This window comes from Perognathus longimembris, chromosome 12 (genome assembly GCF_023159225.1).
Source record: "Perognathus longimembris pacificus isolate PPM17 chromosome 12, ASM2315922v1, whole genome shotgun sequence".
NCBI lineage: Eukaryota > Metazoa > Chordata > Mammalia > Rodentia > Heteromyidae > Perognathus > Perognathus longimembris.
Window position 1 is genome coordinate 26,442,640 of NC_063172.1, and position 27,718 is coordinate 26,470,357.

At 40.2% G+C, this 27,718-nt stretch overlaps 1 protein-coding gene across 21 annotated transcripts in view; it reads right to left on the bottom strand.

The window, feature by feature from the left end:
* The window catches only part of Rims2 (regulating synaptic membrane exocytosis 2), a 380,757-nt gene extending 365,801 nt beyond the window's left edge, over window positions 1-14,956 (bottom strand). For 18 of the 21 annotated variants that reach the window (XM_048358554.1, XM_048358549.1, XM_048358563.1 and 15 more), the window contains exon 1: window positions 14,706-14,881. In XM_048358554.1, the coding sequence (XP_048214511.1) occupies window positions 14,706-14,881 (176 nt within the window). Of the gene's footprint in view, window positions 1-14,705 lie in introns of all 21 variants that reach the window. The other 3 variants (XM_048358539.1, XM_048358538.1, XM_048358540.1) reach the window with 1 other exon arrangement.
* Window positions 14,957-27,718: the final 12,762 nt, after the last annotated feature.

Sequence of the window (27,718 nt, forward strand, 5' to 3'; positions counted from 1 at the left end):
TATTTATGGTTTTATAACTAAAGATAACATTCAATAACCTTTACTGTGTTAGTCTGGTAAAATTATCTATTCCTAACCTATAAAAAATACTTTTGACTATAATGGCTACTTGGGAAGAATATTTGATATTTTTTATGTAAAACAGAACAATTCACATTTTTTACCTTCAATTCTCTACCACAACCTCCAGTTAGATCAACATTTTTAATTCAGGAAAAAATATTGAATGAATAAAAAGTGAGGAACTGATTGGCTCTACCTTTTCCAAGAAAAAGTACACTACAAAATATTATTTCAGAGATTTTGTTCTATAATTAGACTCTGGATATAAAATGTTTCTAAAAGTATGAGTGAAATAAGTATCTACCTTATAAAAACCATACATCCAAACTTATTTTTAGTGATTTTTAACAGAGAAATGTCATAAGGAAAATAATAATCCCATGGATATATAAATGTTTCCTTACATGGTAAAAGAAAATTTATAGCTATGATTACAAAAAGAAAAATATTCTAAAATATCTTATCTGAGTGGACCCAAAATAATCACAGAAATCCTTAAAATAGAAAAATATTTCCTATGAGCAGAGAAAGAAATAATGATAGAAAAAAGGTAAGAGATAGCATTTTGAGTATTCAACACTCCACTGCTGACTATGTAATATGAGGGGTTATATGCAAGTATTAGAGCAGTCTGTCAGAGTAAGAACAGACTTTGCATGACTGCTAATGAGGCAACAGGAATTAGAGTCCTATATGCTAAGAAAACTAAATTCTGTCAATAATCCAAGTAACCCTTCTGTAGAACCTCAAGAAAAAAAAGACAGCCTTGCTTATGCCTTGAGTTTACAGATTTCTAAGTAGAAGATAATAAACTAAGTTTGCTGAAGGAGGAATAGAACACAAAGAACACTACATAGAATGTTGAAGATCTAGTTGTTTACTAATAGATTGAAAGTGCTTACTGAAAAGTACTTTTTCTCTGTAGTTATTAATGCTTCCCTCTCCAACTAACTCACTTTTTTTTTTTAATTTGGCATTTAGGCAATACTTACGTGCTAAGGGCTTTGCGAATCTAAATTCAATTCTCAAAACAGAATCTGAAATAGATATTACTATCATCACCATTTTACAAGTAGACACACTGACATGCACAGCTTCCAAGTAACAATGGAATTCAAACTCAGGCTATCTAACTGGAGTTAGATCCCTTAAGCTCTATACTCTTATTGTTTTCCATAACACTAAATGGCCTTGTGAGAGAATGAATCTCTGACTCAGAAAGATCTAGGTACAAATCAGTTGTCTCTGTACTGATATGCTTTATGACTAGGATCCTAGCACATAAAAGATACTGAACAAATATTAGTTCCTTATCCAATTCTTATTACAAGTCTAGAGATGGACTCAATTCAAACATAATCCTCAAGATCAAAACTAAATACTAGCCTCACATTCCTCGATTCCAGCATCTCTTCCTCCCCATTACAATGTTCTTCTTAGATCCTAAGATGATACATGTATATGTCTTTACTTATCATTTCAACAAAAATGCACTGAAATTTTACCATCAGAACTTTACTAGGAAACTAAGGAGGAAAACTGAATAATCTGACTTCATTCTCCTCCATCCCTGACAGAATCCAACTGGAAATTAGAGAATACAAGAGCCCATTGGAACAATCCATCAAAGTCAGCCTCCCCTCATACTCAGGAGAATGTAAACAAAAATGAAAAGAAAAAAGGTGGAGTATATCTCCAGAGTGAATGGAAAAACATGTAATATGCAATGGTGAAGTTCATCTTCCAATTATATTTCCCTCTGCCTTGTAAACCTTTCCACCTTGCTTTAGAGATTTAGTTTAGTCAGTAGCATTAAATCTGTTAAATCTCTTCACATGAAGCTTTAGTTTACTCTAAAATGACACTTCAGATTTGTGACTTTTTCTGTCTTATCAGTGTTTGTACTATATCCATTTCCAAAGCAAAAATCTGTCAAGATACAGCATACACACCCTCAAAAAGGTTCCGGTTAGATTATGTTTTACACTACATGTTGATCTATTCCCAAAATTCGTACCTTGAACCCTGTTTTCACAGTATGATAGTAATAGAAGATGAGGCATTTGGAGGATGATTTCATCATGAGGATAGAACCCTCACTAATGAGGCACTAATGTCTCTAAAACACAAAGCACTAAAAAGTTTCCTTGTACTTTGACCATATGAGGTCACATGAGGACCAAAAAACAGGCCCTCACCTCATAATGAGCACACCTTGATCTTGGACTTCCTAAACTCTGGAACTGTGAAAAATAAATTTGTTAGTTGTAAGCCACCCAGTTTACCATGGTTTATCCCAGCAACCCAAATAGATAAAGACAGGGTATAGGTGTCACAGGTGCAATAAACTTTTCCTTGTAAATTCTGCATTCAACAATTCTATTATTGCATTGTGGTATACATCTGTAATCACAGAATTCATAATGCTGAGCTGGAGCATACAGTCCAAGGCTAACCTGGGTTACATTTCAAGACTTTGTCTCAAAAAAAAGAAGAAGAAGAAGAACTGGGTCCCAGTGGCTCATGTCTGTAATCCTAGCTACTCAGGAGGCTGAGATCTGAGGATTGCAGTTCAAAGCCTGTCCGAGCAGGAAAGTTGGTGAGACTCTTATCTCCAATTAACCACCAGAAAACCAGAAGTGGCACTGTGGCTCACGTGGTAGAGCAGGAGCCTTGAGCTAAAGAGCTCAGGGACAGTGCCCAGGCCCAGAGTTTTAAAAAAAAAGGCTGGAAATGTGACTTAGTGGTACAATGCGTGCCTAACATGCATGAAGCCATGGATTCAATTCCTCAGTACCACATAAACAGAAAAAAACTGAGTTCAAGCCTCAGGGCTGGCACAAAAAAAAAAAAAAAAGAGAGAGAGGAACAAGAGTGCTTGCCTCATATACATGAAGCCCTGGGTTTGTTTGATTCCCCAGCACCACATATATAGAAAATGGCCAGAAGTGGCGCTGTGGCTCAAGTGGCCGCGTACTAGCCTTGAGCAAAAAGAAGCCAGGGACAGTGCTCAGGCTCTGAGTTCAAGGCGCAGGACTGGCAAAAAAAAAAAAAAAGGAGAAGGCAGAAGAGGAGGAGGAGAAGCAGAAGTAGAAAGAAGAGAGAAGGAGGAGAAGGAAGGAGAAGGAGGAGGAGGAGGAAAGGAGAGGGAGGAGAAAAGGGAAGAGGAGGAGAAGAAAGAGAGAAGGAAGGAGAGAGAGAGAGAAAGAGAGAGAGAGAGAGAAGGCTGAGTTAAGATTTAGGTTAGACCAATCAGTAACAAGACATCAGTATGTGGTAATAAACTTCAGAACCATGGAAGTACTTCTGGAGCTAACCTCTGCACAGATTTTTCAAAGATAGGTAAGTTACAAAATATTAAATTATATATATTACATATATATTATTTGAGGTCATATTGGCCACTGCAATGATTTAACTCAAAAGTGTATCTCTTACTCATGTAAAGTCTAATGGAAGGAGTTAACCACCAAAACTCAGTTACATGGACCCATCTAGATGCACAGGGGAGCACAGAAGAGCTGATAAAGAGTTCAGAATTAGGCAGCTGCTGCAAACCAACAACCCTATGGAAGAACATTACAAATTTCCGGTGAACACCCAACTATCTCCAGCACAAAATTCATTTTTGACAGAAAAATATATTCTAAGAAAAGCATCCATTAATTATTTCAGACTAAAGACAGCTTCTGGCTAAGAGGAATTAAGTGTGACAAAACACATTTTTCATTTTTGTGCCCAAGAAGCAAACTATTAGAAAAATGATGATACCTCAACATGCCAACAAAACAAGATGGATATGAGCATCATCTCCATATGTCAACTGAACAATACCTAAGCACCAACATGTTGTGATTATTCCACTACTCTATCTATAAGGCTGAGCATATTCCTTTTTCTCAGTGTTAGAAGCTAGGAAGCCTGGCTTCCTGGGTGCATGATACTGCCAAGCTATTTTTCCCTCTCAGCTGAATATAAGTTTGGCTGGTAGAAAAACACTACAGGGCCTAAAGAATTCCATTTTTTCTCTGTGCCTAAAGGAGCATATAATCACCTCCACTGCTTAACACAAGCTATCAAATTGCATGTGTTACAAAAAATGTAATTTTTTTTTATTTTTTTTTTTTGCCAGTCCTGGGCCTTGGACTCAAGGGCCTGAGCACTGTCCCTGGCTTCTTTTTGCTCAAGGCTAACACTGCCATTTGAGCCACAGCGCCACCTCTGGCCATTTTCTATATATGTGGTGCTGGGGAATTGAACCCAGGGCTCCATGTATATGAGGCAAACACTCTTGCCACTAGGCCATATTCCCACAGCTGTTAAACGTTTATAGCATATGAACTGTATGAAAGTTGTTCTTTCTACATGTCTTTAAGACACATTTACTTAGCTCTATGTTGTAAAGAAAATAGGATTTAGAGGTTTTGACACATAAAGGTAATATGTATACATATATACTAAATATTCACAATATATAAATGTTGAGGGTTTTTTTAGCCAACTACTGGTACTATTCTAGTTGTCTTCTACTTTTTAGGTAGTAGTATGAGGAACAAAGTATATAGAGGTATATTACTCTTGTATACAAAGAGTACAAAAAGATATTATTACCCCTGGGTCTAAACATTTTTGTAACTTTCCACTTTCAATAACCTTACATCTATCATTATTCAGGAACTTCTCATCACAAAGTCCAACAAAGTTCTTTCCCTTTCATAATACATACTTCTGCATCCCTACAATAATTCACAAAGCTAATAAAAAGAGAAACACAATCTTCATTAATTTCAACATATGCCATGGCTAATCTCCTATTTTCCTAAAATGCTTCACAATCTCCAAATTCCTTTAGAGGTCAAAATAAGAATATATGTATAGAGAAGGAGGGTTTTTCTAGACAAGCCTAACATACAAAACATAGATTGTGTGGTAGTTTAAAATATCCAAAGAATTAAACAAAACTAGACGGTGAAAAATTCATCGAGATTATCAATAGAAATAATGTTTGATGAAAGAAAAAACCAAGAATGTTTAAAAATTATGACCAATAGGAATAAAGAATGTTTGATGGAATAAAAACTAGGTTACATAGCATGAGTACATATTAGTTTTAAGATACCAAGTGGGATACTTTCCAATTATTAGTTCATTCAAAGAGCCCTGGCCTTTCTCTTTCTTCCCTTTTTAATTTGTTCTCTCTTTCTTCTTTCTCCCTTTCGGCCACTTTTACTACTGCTCTATTATTTTCCACCACACTCCACTCTATCTCAAGTTGTAGTCAAGTTGTAGGACTCACAACCATTTTATAAACTCCACAATGAGAGAGAGAATGGAGGAGAGAAGTGGGAGGAGAATGATGGAAGAGGTGACATTGATCAAGAAACAGTGTACTCATAACCTGACTCATGGAATTGTAACCTCTTTGAACAACTACTTAATAATTTTTTTAAACTCTAACTAAAATAACCAAAGAAACTTTATAACTGCTCCCTCAGAACTCTAGTCTTGAGATACTGATGAGCTAGCCATCACTGACATTGACAGAGACAAGTTTGCATTTCATATTGCAGTCAGTTAAGCAAGTCAAGCATTCTAAGTTTACCTGACCCTTCATACACAGTTGTAGAATCTGGAAATTTTGGCATATGCATTTTTCAAAAATCTGTCTTGACAATACTTTTCCACCTTTACTGTGTTAATTCATATCTTCATCATTTATCACCTAGATTATTGTAAGACTCTATTAACAAGAGTCCTTGTCTCTAGTATTGTAACTTCTCATCAATCAATGCTACAACAGTAGAAATTTCTTTCCTAACAAAAGTCTAATATTATATAGCTGCTTAAAATCTCTCCAAGTCTTTCTAGCTGCCTCCACAACTACATCCATGTCCAAAGATTAGCATTTAACATATTTTAAGTTCACATCTTTCACTTCTTAAAATCCAGTCTCCTGTACTGACTCATCTCCAGCGAAACCCTACGCTTTTCTGAACCTCTTTGAGTGAATCTCGTAACCATGCTCCTCATGACATGTCATGCATACGTTAGAAATCATGAGTTCTTTGAGAGAGGAAGAATTGAGTTTTAGAGACTTTTGCTTGGAATAATTCTATCTGCTCAGCTAACATCTGTGCATCCATTCATACTGAAGAGATGTCATTTCCCAAAGGCTGGATCAGAAACTTCTCTCACCTGCATATATTGATGACACACTGTACACAGTACTCTCCTAGTATTTATCGTACAATACTTCAGTTGTCGGGCTGGGAATATGGCCTAGTGGCAAGAGTGTTGCCTCATATACATGAAGCCCTGGGTTCAATTCCTCAGCACCACATATATAGAAAATGGCCAGAAGTGGCGCTATGGCTCAAGTGGCAGAGTGCTAGCCTTGAGCAAAGAGAAGCCAGGGACAGTGCTCAGGCCCTGAGTTCAAGCCCCAGGACTGGCCAAAAACTAAAAAAAGAAAAAAAAAATTCAATTCTCGCTTACAATGAATTCCCTAAGGGTTAACTGACAATATTGTTAATACTTTTAATATTGTTTAAAGTATTTGAAAGACAGTTGCATTTCATCAATGACTGGAAAATGCAAAAGGTTAGAGTAAAACTTTTCGAGATCTTGATAAAATAAACTGACACCCTCAAACAATACCACAGAGACAACAAACTACTTATAACATTAGTCTGATTATTTTTTACTGTGGTTACACTGTATTTAAGACATCATTACTGTATTTTTTTCATGGCACATTACTTTCCAAGGTAAGCCGTACTGGTGTTTGAACTAGGGGTCTTGCAGTTGCTAGGCAAGCCCTTTATCAGTTGAACCACACCCATAGCCAATGACATTTTACATTTTTTGTCTTCAAATGATACAGTTTGGCTTAGAATTTCTGCCCATGGAAAGAATGAACTATTTCTGTCAAAAACTGGGTGTAGTGTGCAGGCCTATTCCCAGCATTTGGGGGACTGAAACATAAATTGCAATTTCAAGACCAGCCTGAACTACGCAGAAAGATCCTATATCAAAAACCAAGGGAGAGGGGCTGGGGATATAGCCTAGTGGCAAGAGTGCCTGCCTCGGTATACCCGAGGCCCTAGGTTCGATTCCCCAGCACCACATATACAGAAAACGGCCAGAAGCAGCGCTGTGGCTCAAGTGGCAGAGTGCTAGCCTTGAGCGGGAAGAAGCCAGGGACAGTGCTTAGGCCCTGAGTGCAAGGCCCAGGACTGGCCAAAAAAAAAAACAAAAAACCAAGGGAGAAAAACTATACATTCATCTTTCAGCTCTACGTAACAAAAGGAAAAAAATCTTTTTGTTTTTGTTTTTGTTTTTTGCCAGTCCTGGGCCTTGGACTCAGGGCCTGAGCACTGTCCCTGGCTTCTTCCCGCTCAAGGCTAGCACTCTGCCACTTGAGCCACAGCGCCACTTCTGGCCATTTTCTTTTTTTGTTTGTTTGTTTGTTTGGCCAGTCCTAGGCCGTGAACTCAGGGCCTGAGCACTGTCCTGGCTTCTTTTTTGCTCAAGGCTAGCACTCTGCCACTTGAGCCACAGCGCCACTTCTGGCCATTTTCTGTATATGTGGTGATGAGGAATCGAACCCAGGGCCTCATGTATACGAGGCAGGCACTCTTGCCACTAGGCCATACTCCCAGCCCCTCTGACCATTTTCTGTATATGTGGTACTGGGGAATCGAACCGAGGGCTTCATGTATACAAGGCAAGCGCTCTTGCCACTAGGCCATATCCCCAGCCCCAAAAGGAAAAAAATCTTAACCCTTCCTAAGTATGTTTAAATATCCCTTAATTCATGATACTCCTTAACTCTACAAATGATAAAATTATCACAATATTCTGTTTTCTAGCCAAAACAGATGGTCTATTAATCTAAGAAACTATTTCAATTACACACAAATACACTGTCAGCTTCCAAGTAAAAAGAACAAAATTAGACATATGTTTAAAAATTACATTTAATTTCAGAAATAAGTACACAACTACATAAACAATCTTTTTTCTTTTATATTAGATTTTGTCTTAATATGTCACTAAATGAACATAGTATTTCATTCCCAACACTTTATTCATTTACTAAACTAGTTTTTTTAGTACTACTATATGTAAGTCATTGTATTAAATTAGAAGTTGGAACTATAATAATGAACAAAACAGATGTAGTATCTGCTCTCTTAGAGTTTATAATTTAGCCAAATAAACCAAAAGCAAGTGAATAAACAAATCATTGTAAATTTTGTTAAGCACAATTAGGGAAAAGTAGACTGATTATACTATATAAAAACAGTAAACTATGTTATAATAAATAATAAAGAAAATAACCTGGTTTAAAAAGCATGGTCTGAAAAGGGATACATACACATAAAATACTGAGCTATGACAATGAAGGATGAGAAAGGCAGTCATGCAAAGATTGAGCATATTTGAGAGACAATGTGAAGATGAGAATTCTAAGCTCTAATAACCATGCTTCAGAATTATATTAAGGCATAATGCCTTACACTTGTAATCACAGCTGCTTGGGAAAAGAAGATCATAGTTCAAGCCAATCCAGCCAGGAAGTTAACTAAACTCTACCTCAACCAACAAGTGGAGTAGAGTGTTACATACCCATGATCCAGCTTTGCTGGAGAAGTAAATAAATAGATCATGGTTCAGGTTGGCCCTAGGTAAAAAATCACAAAAGTAACCAAAAGTAACCAAAAATGCCAAAAGTAACCAAAGCAAAAAGGGCTGAGAGCATGGTTCAAGTGATAAAGTGCCTGCCTAACATACACAAGGCCCTGAACTCCAAACCCCAAACCCAGTGCCACCAAAAATAAATAAAAAAATAAGATTAATCTGATAAAGTTCTATGAGTTTCCATCTATGATACTGATAAGACACATAAGTACATATGTACTCAAATAACGAAAGTTTAAAAAAATTGATCCCAAGTCATTCTAAAGATAATCACAAAGTAGCTTCCATAAATTAATTGCCTCCTATTCACCTTGGACAATCCAGTGTTATCAATAACCAATAAATGGGTGTCCGTATTAGCTTCACTGCTATTGCTTAGTTATCAGGCTTCCTAAAAATTAATATTTCTGAAGAAACTGCTTCCAAATAGTTACCCTCCCTTCTTCCTATACTTCGTCTTCTAGGTACTTAAAATCTCTCCAAGTATATTTGAGCTTTCAGGAGGTAAAGAAAAGAATCTTTCCATTTTTAAGACTTCACCCAAGAATGTTATTTTTTTAATTATGAGTTAAGTAGTGTTATCTATAATTAATCCACAAGAATAACTGTTTATTGAGTACCTACATAGTCCAGGATATTTGGCCTATAGTAATCATCATGATCCTTCAATTCAGATAGTATGGATGAGGAAAGCCATCCGTACTTAGAAGTGAGATCTTACCACTATAAATTAGCAGAGTTTTAAGTAAAACCTCATCTGGTCTATCACTACCTCCACAACTTCTTTATTCATCATATAGTATGATTAGCCTTTTATTAAATGCTTTGCTAGCTGGAAGATACTTCATTATCTTTATTTTAAAATACAGAATATATTAAAATTATTATAAGTCATGTTCTTATAAAATGCCAATCCATTTTTAGAATTTTAAATTTTAGAATTTTGAATCCTTAAAAACTATAGGTTTTCATTTTTTGGCAAAGCCAATAGTTATTTACATGTTGTGATAGCCATATTCATTTAAAACTCTTTATAATTCAATGTAACTGACATGTTACTAAAGAAGAAAATATGTTTTTAATGTGACAATGAGGAAAGCCACCCTAAGCTGACCACAAACCCAAAGCTATGAGACAAAAATATTATAAATTTAAATGCATTTTTAATCCTGACCAGTAAACAAAAAAGTACACACAAGATCCTAACCCAAAGGACACAAGTCTTCAACAAATCACCAAAAATTACTCAGAGAAAAGGAAACAAATGGCTATAAATAAATGTAAAGGCTCTCAATCTCACTGATAAGGAAATTAAAAGTTAAATCTACAGTGGAATGTTTTTCACTGAAATACTGACAAAGATTGCCAAGCACTGAATTGGCAAGAAATAGGAAAGTCTCATAGAATATATCACTGATACATAAGTTCCTTCATCAAAGTAAAGCTGACAACTTTTATTAAAATGTAATATAGACTGACCCTTTGAAGCCACACTTTTGTTCCTGAGATTTATTCCAGAAATAAATGTGGAAAATGAGGTATATACAAAAATACTTCTCAAAGTATTGTCACTAATGGTAAAACACTTAAAAACAATGTAGTTGCCTATAAGTATGGCACTTATTAAAGGAAATACAGAACATTCATTAAATGGGATATTATAGTTATTAAAATGAATGAGGCAGCTAATATCATCAGATGTTGCATTCATTCCCTCAAAAGCAAATTGTAGAACATTTTTGGCCTTTTGTGTTTGTATGCAGGTACGTGTAACATTAGATATTTACACACATCTACTCCTATGCAAAAGGTACTGAAATAGTGCCTTTTGGAAGAGTATACAATATGGAGTAACAATACCGCCAAGTAAGGGCAGTAAGTAAATAGGACATTTTGTAGTATTTCTTATGAGTTGCTTATTAAATAAAGAATTTTATAAATTAACTTTAGAAACTGATCAAAAATTAAAATTATTAACAAAATTAGAACTGCTCATCAATATGTTGAATAAACGAAGTCCCATCTTCCTTTATTTGGGGAACAATCTCTTTAATATTAATAGAAAGTCCAAGCTCAGAATGAAAAGATAATAAATGCATCAAGAAACACATAAACAGTTCTGTGTGGTGACAAACACCTATGATAATATAACATCAATAAACACATAAAGAGCCAGGGATGGACATAAGAGGATAATGAGCTCAGAGATAGACTGGGCTACATAAGCAAAATCTGTCTCAAAAAAGCCAAAACAACCCGTTGGTACAACTACTTAATAATAATTTTTAAAAAGCTGAAACATTAAAAAATAAAGCAACACGTAAGTTTTCATTTGTGTATATAGTAAAAACTCTGTATTTGCCAAATAAATTATTTTCTATTGATTTTAGTAGGTTTGCTTTTTGCATACTTTTTTCATAATAGTCTACCAAAATAAATTTTTTAATGGAATTGCAACTTTTAATAAATTATATTTTGCCTTCAAAAACTGATTACACATTTTCCCACAAAAGTGGTAAACTATGTCATTCAAATTACTACAATTCAACTTAACACTACCTATTAAGGGCCTGTTATATACAAATGTTAAGAATGCTGCAAAAGAAGCATTAAAAAAAAAAAGGGAAAATTATGATTCTTTCCTTTAAGAAGTCTTGGAAGGCAAAATTTAAAAACACTGATCAATAAAAGAGCACAGATTTTACAGATATATTAAACTATCCAAACCAAAACTGCTACAGGAATTCATGTAAGAACTTGTTATGTAGTTACTGGCTTCTACAGGAATCTGTGTAAGAATGGGTAATTTTTAAGCATTTATTGAGATATAAAAATGCTTTTGAAATTATGGTATCTCACTTACAAATGAAAATGCTATTATGTGATGAAGACAGAGGGCTTCCTGAGTATGTGTACGCTCAACTGGACTTTGAGGAAATTACTGACAGTTAAGTATAAACTGCTCTTAATTATTCAAGATCTTTAGGAGAAAGTTTATTGCAGCAGTCTCAATCTGTTTTGATTGCAAACCTATGTTATTGAAATTATCTCAGGCATGGACTTTGTAATACATGCAAATTTATTAGGATATCACATGCACATTCATATTGCTAATATATATTAAATACTAATGAAGCTAATTTATTTTTAGATAGAAATATAAGTTTTAATATTTTATTACTATATTCCAGTGTATCATCTTGCAATGCCCTAGGATATGCACCTTTCAGTATGCATAATACTAACATTAATACTGAAATTCACAGATCATGTAAAAACATTTTAAGCAAGTTTCAATCTCTTTACACATCCAACTTTTTTTCAACATAGATATTAAAGGGTATCAAGCATAAATTTGAATTTCATCTTATTTCTCTGTACCCATTACCTTTGCTCAGAAAAGATGTTAATGTGTAATTAAGTGATTATCACTACAGAGAAACAAAGGATAGTTTAGCCATGGCCTTATAAACGTGTTCTGTAACTTTACATTGCAGAATGTAAGCATTATTTTTTCTTATATGTTATATTTATTAATACCCAATTGTGATCCTATATTATTGAATAAACTCTTAACTTCTTCAAAATGATTTGATTCTCAACTATAATTCTATTATAGTCTATTCCTTTCTTCATTTTTCTTACCTAATCCTATATTACAAGAATATTTTAAAGAAAATTTAAAACTAAATTTTCAGTTGCACAGTTGATTCTCAAAGTAACTTCTTGTTAAAAATGAAAATGTACATACATATGTGTGTATATAACATACACCTATATTACACACATGAGTTTATGCATATATGTGTATATTTTGAGTGAAGACCCCTCCTTGCCAATACTAGGTTAAGCAAAAATGAAAAAAATGTTTAAAATATGTACAAAGGTACATAGTCATATCTGATGTAATTTCATATATTTCGAGAATACTATCTAAATTATTGAAATATAAATGCACATATATAGTTTTACAGTATGTAAGTTTAATATCTAACTACCAGGTAAAGCCTTTTGCATTTCAAAAAGAAGGCATTCTGTTCATTTTGAGTAATCTCTAGCTGAACAGTGAAAAGTAAGTTCACTTAAATTTCTACATGTTAAAACAATACAGAAGTATATACTATGAATCAGCCAAGAAACACTCTAACAATAAATAAAAACACATTTCATATTTAAATGTCAAAGAAACATTCCTTCACGTGAGCATAATTTGGGCAACACTGTGTTTAGCACTTATAGTAAAAAATATAAATTCATATATCTACATATAAAATTGTAAGTCATGAAAAACTTGGTATCAATAACAAAGCTGAGCCACTGTAAGAAGTATGACCAAACATCTTTTTTTTAAATGATCTTTATTTCTACATGAGTTGAAATTGCTTAAACTGATTCATTTCTTCATATGCCATCCCTAATAATAAACTATATTCTCAAATAAGCATTAAAACCCAGAAATTGGCTTTGAGAAAGCAATTCTTAATTTTAGTTGCTACTACAGAAATATTTTGCTCTTAGGCCTCCAGTGTTCTTTGAAAAATTGTACTTCGTGAGAAACTATACTTTGTGAGAAACATTCAGTATGCTTGTAACCGCAAATAATATGAAGTATATTTATGAAAATATGAAAAATATACACGTCAAGAGAAAGCGTACCTTTATAAGTATATGAAAGAATACTGAATCCAACAACCTGTTTTTTGTTTATTTTTTAAATTAAACGGATAGAGAGATCAGCGAGCTTTCCTTCACAGAGGAACTCTACGGTTCGGATTGTGCGTTTCTAATGCAGAACAGGGAAAAGTACGTTGGATGACACGTGAAGGAAAGGTTCCAAGGGGGGGGGGGGGGCGGCGCCACAGGCGAGCTAATCTTTTAGTGCATAACTCATACCAAGGAAGAGAAAAGGGGGTGGGGGGTAAGTGTGCTGGGAACACACACACATACACACACACAGACACACACACACACTGATTGCACATCTGCACAGTCTCTTCCCCGTAGTAACTGAGAAATCAGACAACCATAAAACATTTAAAAAGCAAAGCTGGTAAGAGACAAATCTCAGCTCCAGAATCCAGAAGGCTAACGTGAGCCCGGCCGGTCTGGACAGTTCCCGGGTGCTGAAGTTGCTCGGGCACGGACCCCACGCTCGGTGCCACTTCCACGCCCGCCACCCTCGGAAAAACCCCGGACCCGCCGGACCAGGAGCCACAAACAGTAGAACTTTGCAAGCTGGGAGGCACCCCGGACTGCAATCGTGGCAGGAGCTGGGGTGTCTTCGAGATTAGACACGCAGACGAGTTGCACACGGGAGAGCAGCAGCGGAGTGCAGGGTGTTAGCACCCGCCGGGGGAGGGGCTGGAAGATGGCGGCGGCCTCACACCCACCCGAGACGCCACCCAGCCTCGGCCCCTCGCCCGCGCCGCCGCCTCCAGCCAGCGGCGGTCCTGGCCAACCCCGCTCTGCCCGAGGCGGGTAGGCAGAGCCGCAGCGCTGACGCGCGGGACCAGGGGCCCCGGGCGGCGCCTGCACCCCGGGCCGGCGCGCTCTGGCCCGGGTCCGGCCGGGAGCACCTGTGCACGGCCATATTGGATTCCTTGCCCCAGTCACAGCCTCCGCGCGCGCGCGGGGGCGGCGGGAAAGCAAAAGGGACGCGCGGAGCCCGGGTGCTGTCCCAGGCCGGCCGAGGCCCCGGAACCCAGAGAGTCGACGGGGAAAGCCGGAGGGCGCCCCCGTCACCACCGGCGCCCGCCCCGACACACACACCCCCGCGCCCCGACAACCCCACCGCGGCCGCGCCGACCGCCCTCGTGGCCCGGGCGCCACCGGCGGGACGGAGGGCGGGAGGGAGGCGGGCGGCCGCCGGGCAGCGGCCGAGGGGGGCGGAGGGCAGGGAGGGAGGAAGGGGAGGCGGGAAGATGGAGCCGGGTCCTTACTTGAGCACAGACTGCTCCTTCTCCTCTTCTTTTTTCTGCCGGTCCATGACAGCCAGGATGATCTTCCTCTCCTCCTCCGTGAGGTGGCTGAGGTCGGGCATCTCGGGCGGCGGAGGCGGTAGGGAGGCCGCCGGGGTGGGAGCCGGGCGGCCCCGGGGCCCGACCGGAGCCGACATGTTTGGTGGAGCCGGAGCACCTTAGACCGGCGGGGAGGCCCCTCCACGGGCGGCGGCGGCGCGGGCGCGGGCGGCCGGGGCAGCCTCCGGCGCCGGGACAAATGCATACAAATCAATGGCCTTCAATCCGAGGCGACAGCCCCCTCCCCCCGAGAAGGCAGGGGGAGGGGAGGGGAAGGGAGGGAGGAGGGCGGGCGGGGGAGAGCGCCGGGAAATGTCTCCTCTTCCCGGGGGCGAAGGGCTGCCAAGTGAGCGAGCGAGAGAGCGAGCGGCTTGGGCGGGGAGAGGAGCCGGAGGCCCAGACGCCGGCAGTGCCGAGCGGCCGGGGCGGGCGGCGGGGACGCTCAGGGTGGGGTGACTGGAGGGAGCGGGCGGGATGGGAGTCCGGCGGCGGCGGCGCTCGCCGCGAGAAGGGGTTTGAGCGAATGCCCCCTTCCCAGGGGGCGCCCCCCGGGGCGGCGTCCTACAGGCCGGAGAGCGCCGGGGCGGGAGCCACGGGGACCGTGAGGAAGCGGGGCTCTTTTCCCCCTTGGGAAGCCGCTCGGCCGTCCCGCCAGCTGACGCGCGCCGCGAGGGAGGCCCCCTCCCGGAGGAGCCGCAGGGCTCGGCCCGGGCTGCCGCAGGAGACCCCCCACCCCCACCCGGGCTAGCGCGCGGCCGCCGGAGCCGGGGAGGAACGGCTGGGGCCAGCGGCGGCCGGTGCCGGGGTCAGGGCCCCGCGGCTGCCCACGCCCGCAACCACGCGAGCTCCGACGCGTCGCGAGGTCGGGCGCCCGCCCCTCGTCATCACGCGCCTGCCCGGGGTCCCTCAGCCGCCGCCGCCGCCCGGGGGGGCCGGGGGGGGGTTCGGTGGAGTCAGCGCCCAGGGCCCGCTCGCTGCGCTGCCGCCGCCGCCGCCGCCGCCGCCGCTCGGTGCCTCCGCCCTCCGCCTCCCCGGCTCTTCCCGCGGGGGCCGCGTCACCTCCTCGCCGCCCAAGCCCGGCCACGGCGAGCGCCCTCCCGAGCGCCAAATGTGGGTTGGGGCCCGGCGAGGTTGGGGGGGCGGGGGAGAAACACCCGACTTATTAAGGACGGAGGGAGGGGATGGCGGGTGTGGGGTGCGGGGCGAGGGCGCCAGGTGTGGCAGGTGAGGAGGGGGAAGGGTGGAGGCGCCGAGCTGGGGTGAAGTCTGGATGAAGGGCTCCAACGCTGGGGTGTCCAGCCGGGGAGGTGGGGGGGGGGGCGTCAGAGCAGAGTGTCCTCAGAGCCGTCCCAGGCGGGGTAGGGGGCAGGTGGGTCCCCACCCCCAGGTGTCACGAATTCGGGGAGCGGAAAATGGGCAGAGCGGGGATGGGGGAGGGGAGTGACCTGAAGGGAGGCCGAAAGTGGGGAGCGCGGGCGGTGTCGCGTGCCAGGGTGAGGAAGTTGTGGAAAGCTGGGCTAACAGAGGGGACCGTGCGGGGCGGATGTGCGGGTGGCAGTGCGGGGCCTCCGCGGAGAGGAAGGAGGAGCCCGGGGCTCCGGGCTCGGGCCGTTCGGAGCGCTCACTTTCTGGCCCAGAGGCCGAAGCTGACGACTCCGTGAGGTGGGCTGGGGTGGCCGCCAGCTCCGGGAGGGTGGAGGCGGCCCGGGGCGGGGCGGGAGCGGTGGAGTTTGGAGGGGCAGTGCACAGACTGGGTGGGAGTACAGCCTGGGGGAGGGGTTCACCCCTGTTCCGGGTAGAGAGAGGGTGTGCGGGTGTCTGTGCGCCCTGTGCAGTAGCAGGCCCACATTATGGTGTGGTGAGTAAAGCCTTTGGGGTTTGTATTCTATTTACCTTCTTCTTGTGTAGTAAGCGCTCTCCCTCCTCCCTTTGTTCCCCAGACACCATCTGATTTAGCTCCGGACTTGGAGAACTGGGCAAACCGACTAAGCAGCCCTAAATGTATCTTGTGATTTTTAAGCTTCTACTTTTTTTTTCCTCCCCAGGACTTGTAACTGGAAAAAAAAATCCGGAAATTAACTTACGTGCTTCATTGTTATTGTTATTCCTAATCACCTGTTTCAACAAGATGCTTACTCCAGATAATTTGGTTTGGGAACTAGGCAAACCAGATGAGATTATGTGAATCTCAATTTGCTTAATTTTATTTTGGAATTAAAGAATGTTTTACATCTCTTAGAATTTCATCACCACAGGGAAATTAAAGATCAAAATCACAGGGCCTTTCTAATCTAGTAACCATAGTGGTCTTCAATCATAGCTACAAAAGAAAATTACTCTAGTTATTGTTTTTAAATCCTACCTGGGTTCAAGGCTGGCTCACACCTGTAAGCCTAGCTACTCAAGAGGCTAAGATCTGGGAGTAAAAAACTCAAGGACACAGAGTTGGATTCAACCCTACTGCAAATGAGTCAAGAAACTGATATGAGCTTATTTTGAAAATACCCCCACGTAAATAATGTATAGCAAAAGTTAAGAACAATACTATGCCCATTCCAGAATAGATAATGGAGAAGAAAAATATCACAGCTAAGCAACTAATAACTGAGGAAGAGCTCAACAAAAAAGAAACTGAACTGAAGAAAACTGAACTTTTTACCTGAAATTCAAATGTCGAATTTTACTATCCATGCAATTCCTTTTCTTTCACATGCAATGACATTAGTAATATGCATGTCTAATGTTGTTTGACCACAAAGAAGAATGAAGATATGTCATTTTCAAGGAAGTAGAGAACATTATTTTAGGCAAAATAAACCAGACTCAGTAAAATAACATTTTCTTTCAGATGTGAGTGCTAAATCTAAATCTAAAAACATAAATCTAAAAGATGGACATTGGGACAGAAATGAGAAGGGTGATGGGGAAGTAAGATCAAAGCACATTCTAAACCTATATGAAAATGATATCACCATTATTTTGTACAATAAACTGAAAATGTCACTCAAATGCACTAATGTCTCCCTTTGGGGGGGGGAGGGCTGGTTGATTGTGGGGTTTAATCGAGCTGTCCGTTAGCTTCTTTGTGCTCAAGGCTAGCACTCTACCACTTGAACCACAGTGCCACTTCTGGGATTTTGAGTGAATATGAGTCTCATGGGACTTTTCTGCCCAGTCTGGCTTTGAACCAAGATCCTCAGATCACAGCCTACTGAGTATCTAGGATTACAGGCCTGAGCCCCTGTGCCTGGATTACTAAAGTCTCCTTTTAGAAGAGAGAATAAAAAAACCAAAAGGAATAGGTATAACAATTTATGTTTCAAAATTACAAAGGAAAAAAAAAAAAAAAACTTTACCCAAAGCCAGCTCTTAACCCAAACAGAACAAGAAGCCACAATACACACCACTCTGAGACCCAAATTTTGAGATTACACATAATGTCACTGAAAAAGTAGTTGTCCTGACTTAGGAAGCTTTGGCTTCCTTTACAGTAGAGAGTCATCTCCTAGGCCAGTCTGGTAGTTAGCATCATAGTTCCTTTCCCCACTGCTTCTCACCTGCCTCCCTGGAGATGGTGCCAGAACAAGAAATACAATAGCACAGGCCTGAGTCACCACTTGACTTTCTATAGGACTGAAGCGGAAGTGAGTAGGCTTACTGTTTCTGTGTTCCATTTTTAGTCTTTACTACACTAGATGAGCTTTTGCTATTAAAGGAAATTCTTAGAAATGGAAGCATCTTAAAATCATCTACCATTAGTCATAGACCTTTACAAAATAAAAGTTTGTCTATTTCCATATTTTACAGACAGAATGTATTTCAGAGAATTGTTAATGGACTTGCAGCCTAAGTGAGCTACATTTCAAAGTAGCTCAATTTAACATAAAACTCCTATGCTCAGAAAGAAAAAAAAATATATCTTCATGAGAACTGTTGGTCTTTGCCCAGTATGGACCTTAGATAGTTTTTGCTTGTTCTGGTTTTGTGTTTTTATTAAATTGTCATATCTCACTGGGTCCTGTACAGTGCTATTTGAATTGGGCTTGTCCTTCTATATGTGAACACTTCTAAAGTTGACTCAAAACTACAATATTCTTGTTTAACATTAAAAGTACCTGGCCATCTTTAGCACTGAATTTTCAAGATGTTGACAGATTACAAACTAATCCCCAACTGCAAGTCTGCATTTTCTAGACCCTTGAAGACTGGCTGTAAACTTTCATTTTTGCCTATGAATAAGGGCTACTTTCTACTAAGTCAGTATTAGGAAGTATATATCTAAAGCAATGTAGAAAACTACAAAGATAACCATGTCATTAGAATGTATTAAAGACAGTATTCTGCTAAGAAATCTGGCTGCTTCACAATGCACCAGCTGATTGCAGGTCTCCTGCACAGATAGATGGTTGGCACTTCTACATTCTCTCTCAGTGCAACATAAAGAGCAAGCATCCTGGGCTGGGCATGGAGATCTATGGTACAGTCCTTGCCTAGCATGTGAAACCTTGGGTTCAACAGCACCACAGGAGTTCAGGAAAATATTAGTCATATCTTACCATCCAACTAATCAAACATCCTAAAATGGGGGCCCCTACTTTTTTCTGCAAGAATTCAACTCCCTAAATGATCTGCAAGTCCCACTTAAACTCTCTGACCTTATCTCTTAGTACTTTCATTAAGACTTGCCATAGCTATTCTCACTCTCTACCCTCCACTATGATATTCACTAGCTTTTCCAAATGTTTGCTCACTTACAACTTTTGTGTTTGATAGGAAACCAATCTACCACTTGACCCATACCTCTAACCCTTTATGCTTCAATTACTTTCAGAAAGGATCTCACCCTTTTTGCCCTCACTGACATTAATCCTTGGACCTCGTACTTATGAACCACTACATCCAACTGTTTCCTGTGATAGGGGTTTCATTAACTTTTTGCCTGTCCAGACCTTGAACCACAATCCACCCAATCCCCACCTCCTAAGTAGCTAGGATTACAGGCCTCCACTACCACACCCATCTCTCATCCACTGCATTTAATATTCCAACCTGTCTCTCTTCCTTTCATTATGTCCTCTTACACCTTACCTCACCTTTTCCCCAATGCATTCTCTACACTGACATTTGTATTTTTACTATTAGTTGAGTCGTTTATAATGCTTATTATTGGTCATCTGTATCTCACTACCATAAACCCAATGACATCAGGAATGTTTTTATGTGGTCCAAGCACCTAGAATAATACATGGCATATATACATGTTCAAATAAGTATTTGTTTAATGAATTTCTGGAAGAAAAATTTGTCATCATTTTTTGTTTACATTGTGAAGCAAAGGGGGAAGCAGTCTGAAAAGAAGGGAATGTAGATGCAAAGTCTTTCAGCCCATGCCTCTCTCTAGTTTTCTCTCTAACCCAATCTGCAACACATCTCCTCTTCAGCAGCGACAGCCTTCTTGCACTTCTGTGTCATTTCTCTGTCTGTCTCTCCCCTCACTTTGGCTTATGTTTTCTGCTCCCTGTGTCATAGCCTTCCTCAGTTAATTTCTTTGTACAGACCATATGCTCATTCTTTTCTCCTCCCTCCACCTGTTTGCCCAGGCTGACTTACCACTGTACACAGAAAGCTCATAGACAGCACTCAACACAGTGTGCCGTAGCCATTTACTGCCTTGCTCATAGCCTCAACTGCACCATGAATTCTTTAACAAGGAGTGTGCCTTTCTTTCCAGTTTCTCCAGGGCCTATCAGGAAGTGTCTCGTGAATTATGAGGATATATATATGTATATATATGCATATATACATATGTGTGTGTGTGTGTGTGTGAAACCAACATATGACCAGTAACGAACTAATTAGAAAAATGACTAACTGACATCTGATGAAAGGGAGGCAGAGAGTGGTAGCAAAATGCAAAGTCGAGCAATAGGTCATGGCAAGATGGTAATATAACTTAGATGCTATGCTAAAGAAATTCAATTTGTCTTATACTCATTAAACAGACAGTGGATGTGTTAGCCAGAGAATTAACCTGATCAGCTTTGGTTTTCAGGAGGGAATCCTACCTTAGTTCCTCATCAGTCTCTCAAACACCTGCTAATGGAGTAACTCAAAGAATGTGGGCGTACAGTGACTTAGGCATGGAGACAGAAATAGCAGAATTTTTTGCTTCCTGCTTTCAGAATTTATTTTTGTAGCTATTTTTCTCAGTTGATTATAACAGCATGATAATGAGGCCAAGGTCATGGTTTAAATCCCTGAGTGAGTCAGTGCAATAGCCACAGCTGATGGTTAATCTTTGTCAGTTGTCAAATGAAGGAATCAAGTGGGAGAATATAGCTGGTTCATTCAAAGCTAATCAACATTAAGAGAAGCAACTCAAAGTGCCTGTCCATTGGTTATAGAACCATAATGTCATTTTAAATTAAAACAACAATATTAATAGTGATTACCAAAGAGCATAGAGCCAGGGAAAGAATACCTTCTTTGTACCTGAAAAAGAAGTTAGACAATTTAATTCTTGTTTCCAAGACCAAGAAAAAAAATTTTAAAGCTAATATGTATTAATGTAGATAAGTTTTATATTATAAGTTTTTATTATATTTAAGTAGTTGTACAAGGAATTGACATTTAACAAAGCAGTTTATGAAGACAAAATATTTTGATCAAAGGCACAATGCCTCTGTGCCTCTAGTCATACAAAATAATATTGATCAAAATAAAAAAATATACATATAGGGCTGGGGATATGACCTAGTGGCAAGAGTGCCTGCCTCATATACATGAAGCCCTGGGTTCGATTCCCCAGCACCACATATACAGAAAATGGCCAGAAGTGATGCTGTGGCTCAAGTGGCAGAGTGCTAGCCTTGAGCAAAAAGAAGCCAGGGACAGTGCTCAGGCCCTGAGTCCAAGCCCCAGGACTGGCCAAAAAAATATATATATGTATATGTATATATATATACATATATACGTATATATCTTGATCAATGTTGCCCTCTTAGATAAGTTTTATGACTTTTTCACTTTCGTGTATTTAGCAGTATGTGAGTTTATTTCTCAATTATATCATAAAATTATAAAGGTAGGGCTTGGGCAACAATTAAAGGGCCTAGTAAAATTATCTCTTATAGTGTTATGAATGTTCTTCTACTTTTGTTTGCTAGTACAAGTGAAAAAGGACATTAGAGGTTGGTGTGTATGAATATATATGTATGTGCATAACTGTTGTTAATATTTTCTTAATTAAATATTTATCTTAAGTACAACTCTGACTGCTTATGGAAGTTAAGAAAGTGAATCTTAATGGTGTCAGAAATAATTTAAACCCCTAATGAACAAAGGGGCAGAGGCATTGAATATCAATTAAATAGCAACAGTGTTATCTGATGAAAGAACTCAGCAAAACCTGGGAAATTCTTGTGCCAAATACAAAACAAAATTCAGTCTTGAGGTTGAATGTTATCTAGGTCCATCCATCAATTTACAAGGACTTTCAAAGACAGAAGAACATATTAAACAGTACCATGATATTATCATCTGTGGGACACTTAAGAACATTCTATAGGATAAAACCCAGGGGTTTTTTTCCTTGAAAATCTATTGCAAGGTAAAATTAGATATGGAAAGAGATCTATAGATTAAATAAGACTTAAAAGATATCAACCAAGTATAAGTGATTCAAGAAACATATTTGAATGTTGAGGGTTTTTTTAATTGACTGGAAAAAATTTTATAAGAGAGTTGGAGAACAGACATAGAGTTCACACTATAATACCAGCTACTCAGAGGGAGTTCCCTGGAGGAATACAAATTGAGGCCAACCCAGGCCCAAAGTTAGCAAGACTCCCATCTCAGCAAACAAGCCAAGCTAGGCATCAGTGGCTCACACCTGTGACACCAGCTTCTCATGAAATAGAGACCTGAAGATAGCCCAGGTAGACAGGTCTTCAAGATTCTATACCTAGTTCACTGTCAAAAATGCCAGGCTGAAAGTGTGCCTCAAATGGTAGAGCATGAGTTGTGAGGAAGGTCCTAAGGTTAAGCTCCCATAACAAAAACAAAATAAAATAACATCTAAAGTTCCTATCTGAACAGTAAACTGAAGATAAAAAGGCCAGAGGCATAGCTCAAGTAGAGCACCTGCCTACCAAGTGAACAGGTACTCACTTAAAACCCAGGGCTGCCAGAGAACGAGAGGCAAGGGGAAAAAAATTAAATTTGGCCAGTGGCTATCTGATAATAATTGATTATTTCTACATCCAGCTTTTTAAAAATTATTATGAAAGTGATTTACAGAGGTTATAGTTATGTAAGTCAGGTAATGAGTACATTTCTTTTTGGACAATATCACCCTTTCCCTCACTCCCAGTTTTCCCCTCCCCTCCCCACCCACAAGTTCTATAGTTCATTTTCAACACAGTTTCTAGTGAGTACCACTGCTGCATTTGTTCACCTTTTGTCCTTCCATTTCTGTGCCCCCCCATCCTTCCAAAGTCAGATAAATGAATAAACAAGACAGAAAGAAAACAAAAACAGCAACAAAGAAAAATCCTCTTGTTTTCATTTCCTGGGGTTCATTTTGGTAAACACTATTTTGCATGATCAGATGCACATAGGCATTTCCCCTTTGTGTTCTCTCCTAAGAACTGCAAGGTTTATTAAAGTACATAGCCAATAAAGGAGAACACCACACTTACAAGAATATCCATCTTTGTTCTCACTGTGTGTGAATGCTTAAAGTCTGAGAAGTGTGTGTGTGTGTGTGTGTGTGTGTGTGTGTGTGTGTGTGTGTGTGTGTGGTGTTGTTTCCAACATAAAGTCTTGCTAACTTTTTCCAGGCTGGTCTCCAACTTCATATCCTCCTGTGTTATCTACCAAGTAGCCAGGATTACAGGTGTATGCCACCACATACAGCCCACCAAATCTATTTTATAGTGAAGATTTATAGATTGATAACCAAAAAAAGGATCAATTTACCCTGGGATTTGTAAAGTAAATATTCCAGTTGATATAGAAGTCATCAATATACACCTGAAATACAGAGCAAGATGTTAACTAGGTGCAAGTTTCCCAAATGCAAGAAAGGATATTGACTGTTAATCTAAGCATTTAAGAAGTGAATGCAGGGGCTGGGGATATAGCCTAGTGGCAAGAGTGCCTGCCTCGGATATACGAGGCCCTAGGTTCGATTCCCCAGCACCACATATACAGAAAACGGCCAGAAGCGGCGCTGTGGCTCAAGTGGCAGAGTGCTAGCCTTGAGCGGGAAGAAGCCAGGGACGGTGCTCAGGCCCTGAGTCCAAGGCCCAGGACTGGCCAAAAAAAAAAAAAAAAAAAAAAAAAAAGAAGTGAATGCAAAAGTTTTAGCCAAGAATGAAGGAAGGCGTGACATTGTCCAAAAAGAAATGTACTCATTTCCTAACTTATGAAACTGAAACCCCTCTGCATATCACCTTTATAATAATCATTTTTTTAAAGTTTGGTCCAAAATCTAGGAAACTGGAATGGGTTACAATCCAATATTTCCCATAAAATAGTATCTTTCAGAGACAAAAGGTGTGCCATGGCTTATAAAAGCTACGTGTCCTTGGAAACTCATTTGAAACTTAATCCCCATTATGACCGTTTAAGACATAGAACCAAGTGGGGCCCTGAGGAGATTAGAGAACTCTGTCTTCATGAATGCATTGATCTATTCATCCAGTTAAAAACTAATGCATTCACTGGTTGAGTTATTTCAAGTGTGGCTCCCACTCTACCTAGGTATTACATGCTCTGTGATTCACTAGGTGTCCTGCACCACCTTGAAAAGAAGGTCATCGCCAGCTGTGGACCTTCTCTACATCAGATTACACTAGGGAGCCAAAATAAAACTCTTTTCTTTATATGTGGCCCAGGGTGTGGTTTTATGCTATGGGCAATAGAAAGGGGGCTAACACAGGATGGGTTTATTTGTATAGTACAACTGGCTACCTCTGTAGACATCCCACTGTGCCTTGAGGATTGCCCTAGCCTTATCTAGATGGTGCCTGCTCCAGCTGCTTTTGCCCATGTCTTTTGCTCTGCCAGACACTGTGAAATTCAAGAAACCACATCCTAGATCTGATGAAAGGAGATGCAATGGCTACTATCAGCTGTGTACTGATGCTGCTGCATCCCTAATTACTTCACTATCTTCCTGATCAGCATCACGTAATACTAAACTGAAAGGCAGATAAAAAAGAGCCCTGTCATTTCCCACAAGGGAAAGATAAGGATTAGCAGAAGACAGCAAAGAATAACTTATTTCTTAAGTTTTTACCTTACTAGCAAAGGTGAATTTAGCTCAGTCCATTATCAGGAAAAAAGAAGTTTGTAGTGTTTATTAGGTGCATATTTTATAGGATTCTAGTATATATCAAGAAAATGTTACCATGTGGATAATTTTGAAAAAAGTCATTTAACTTTGGAGATTTCTGTTTTCCTCTTGGAAAAATAAATTATCTACAAGTGATTAGTAATATTCTTGCTGTCTTTCAAATAGAATGATTCCATAAAATACAACCATTATCTAATATGCTTAAGATATGTCATGTAATTCATTCAGCAAACACATATTGTGAACTATTGAGAATAACAGAACAGGATACAACATAATGACTACCCTCAGAATTCACAGTCTAGTACAAAAGGCACACAAGATTCATAATCTATCATAATGCATACTACCAATAGTATAAATATCAGTGGAAATACAAAGGAGATATGGCTGTTATGAGGGACCATAGAAGGATTTTTTTTCCAATTGGATCTTGATAACCAGGAGGGAAAGGTAATTCAGACAGAAGAGCAATGATAAATATAGAGAACTGCAAGTCATTTGTATGATTTGGAATGAAATTTTAAGAGGTTAAGAAGGGGAAGTTGCTAGAACTGAAGCTGTAAGTCAACTGGGCTGAATCATGTAGATCCTCTAAGTTATTTGAAGGCTTTTGGATACATCTGTCAACAATAGTGTCTCTCAAATTCAGGTGCATAAATATTGTTTTCAAAGATCTCATTAAAATGAATATTCTGATTCAGTGTGGGTAGAACCTAAGAGTCTGCATTGCTAAGGCACTTGTAATACTGGTCATGGACCACATCTTGAGTAGGATGTGTATTGTGCAGTAAGGATTGTAGTGAGATAGATTTTGGAACAGCAACTCTATGGACAGGTTGGAAGTGAAGCGGAAATAAGTAAGAGTGGTGATAAAAAGAAACATTAGGAGGCTCTTAAAATGTGAAGCCACATAGGAACTGAACAGTGGCAATGGAGATGGAAAGAAGGAAATATCTAAAACACGTTTAAGATGTAGGATAAACAGAATTTTGTCAGCTGTGATGGGTGAAGGAAAGAAGAAGTCCACACAAGAATATAGTGGTCTTGGGGCTGGGAATGTGGCCTAGTATACATGAAGCCCTGGGTTCAATTGTGGCTCAAGTGGTAGAGTGTTAGCCTTGAGCAAAAGAAGCCAAGGACAGTGCTCAGGCCCTGAGTTCAAGCCCTGGGACTGGCAAGGAAGGAAGGAAGGAAGGAAAGAAGGAAGGAAGGAAGGAAGGAAGGAAGGGAAGGAATATAGTAGCCTCAGTTAATTTGGTTTAAATGAATAAAACCTCATTAAAACAATGCTAGAAAAGTCTCTAAATGTGCATTTTCGACTGGGTGTGACTATAAAAGGTGGAAATGGGAGCACTGTGAGCTCAAGGCTGTGTAGTAAGTTTGAACTAACCTGGGATTCATAGAGAGATGCAAGAAAAAAAAATGTAAAGAGGCTGAGAATTTGGCTTCCTGGTAGAGTTTTTGCCTAGCATGCAAGAAGCCCCAGGTTTCATTCCTCAGCACCACATAAACAGGAAAAGCCAAAGTGGTGTTTTGGCCCAAGGGGTAGAGTGCTAGCCTTGAGCAAAAGAAGCTCAAGGATAGCACCCAGGCCCTGAGTTCAAGCCCCAGGAATGGCAAAAAAAAAAAAAATGCACACTTGTTATATTTTTCCCCAGTTGCTCTATTAACTCTATAATAGTCTGGAGTTGATCTAGTATTTTGTCCAGTATGGAATCACTGGCCATAGATGCTAGTCATATGTAGTAAATTTATATTTGTTATTATGTCAGTTAAAATTAAATAATATAATTTTTGTTTCTCTAAATACTAGTTATTTGTGTGTTTATGTGTCCCAGTCCTGGGGGTTGAACTCAGAACCTGAGTGTTGTCCTGAGTTTTTGTGCTCAAAGCTAGCATTCTACCACTTGAGCCACAGCTTCACTTCCAGATTTGTAATGGTTTATTGGAGATAAGATCCTCATAGACTTTCTGGTCCAGGCTGTCTTCCATCCACAATCCTTCTATCTCAGCCTTCTGAGTAGCTGATTACAGGCAAGAGCCACCAGTGCCTGGCTAACACTAGTAATATTTTAAATGCCCATTGTTAGTATTTCCCACCCCCTCGGGTCCTCAGCCCCTCCCACTAGTGCCCCCCCACCCATACCTGAACTTCCTGCCTTACAGCTATAATGGGCCACTCCCACTCACCACTCAGACCTACCTACTTTCCTTTTAGCCCCAGAGTTATATAAGCGACCACCTGGATTAAAGTGCAGAGGCCATATTGCTCTCTCTCCCATGGGAGATATGGCCCCACTAATAAACCTCCCTATGAACCTTCTTCTCCTGTCCATGACTATCTCTGCATGGTCCCCTGGGATGGCTGGGACAGATTCTTTTACCCATGAGCTATGTATAGCTAATGGCTATCATTTTGCACACAACTAATACCGTACATTTCCACCTTGAAAGCAATTCCTATTGTACAGCCCTAGTAAGTGATGAGTTAGGATTTTCAAGGAATCCACATGAAGTGCCTTTATCCTTTGCATATTTCTTTTAAAATATGAATTTTTCTTCTTGTAAGACA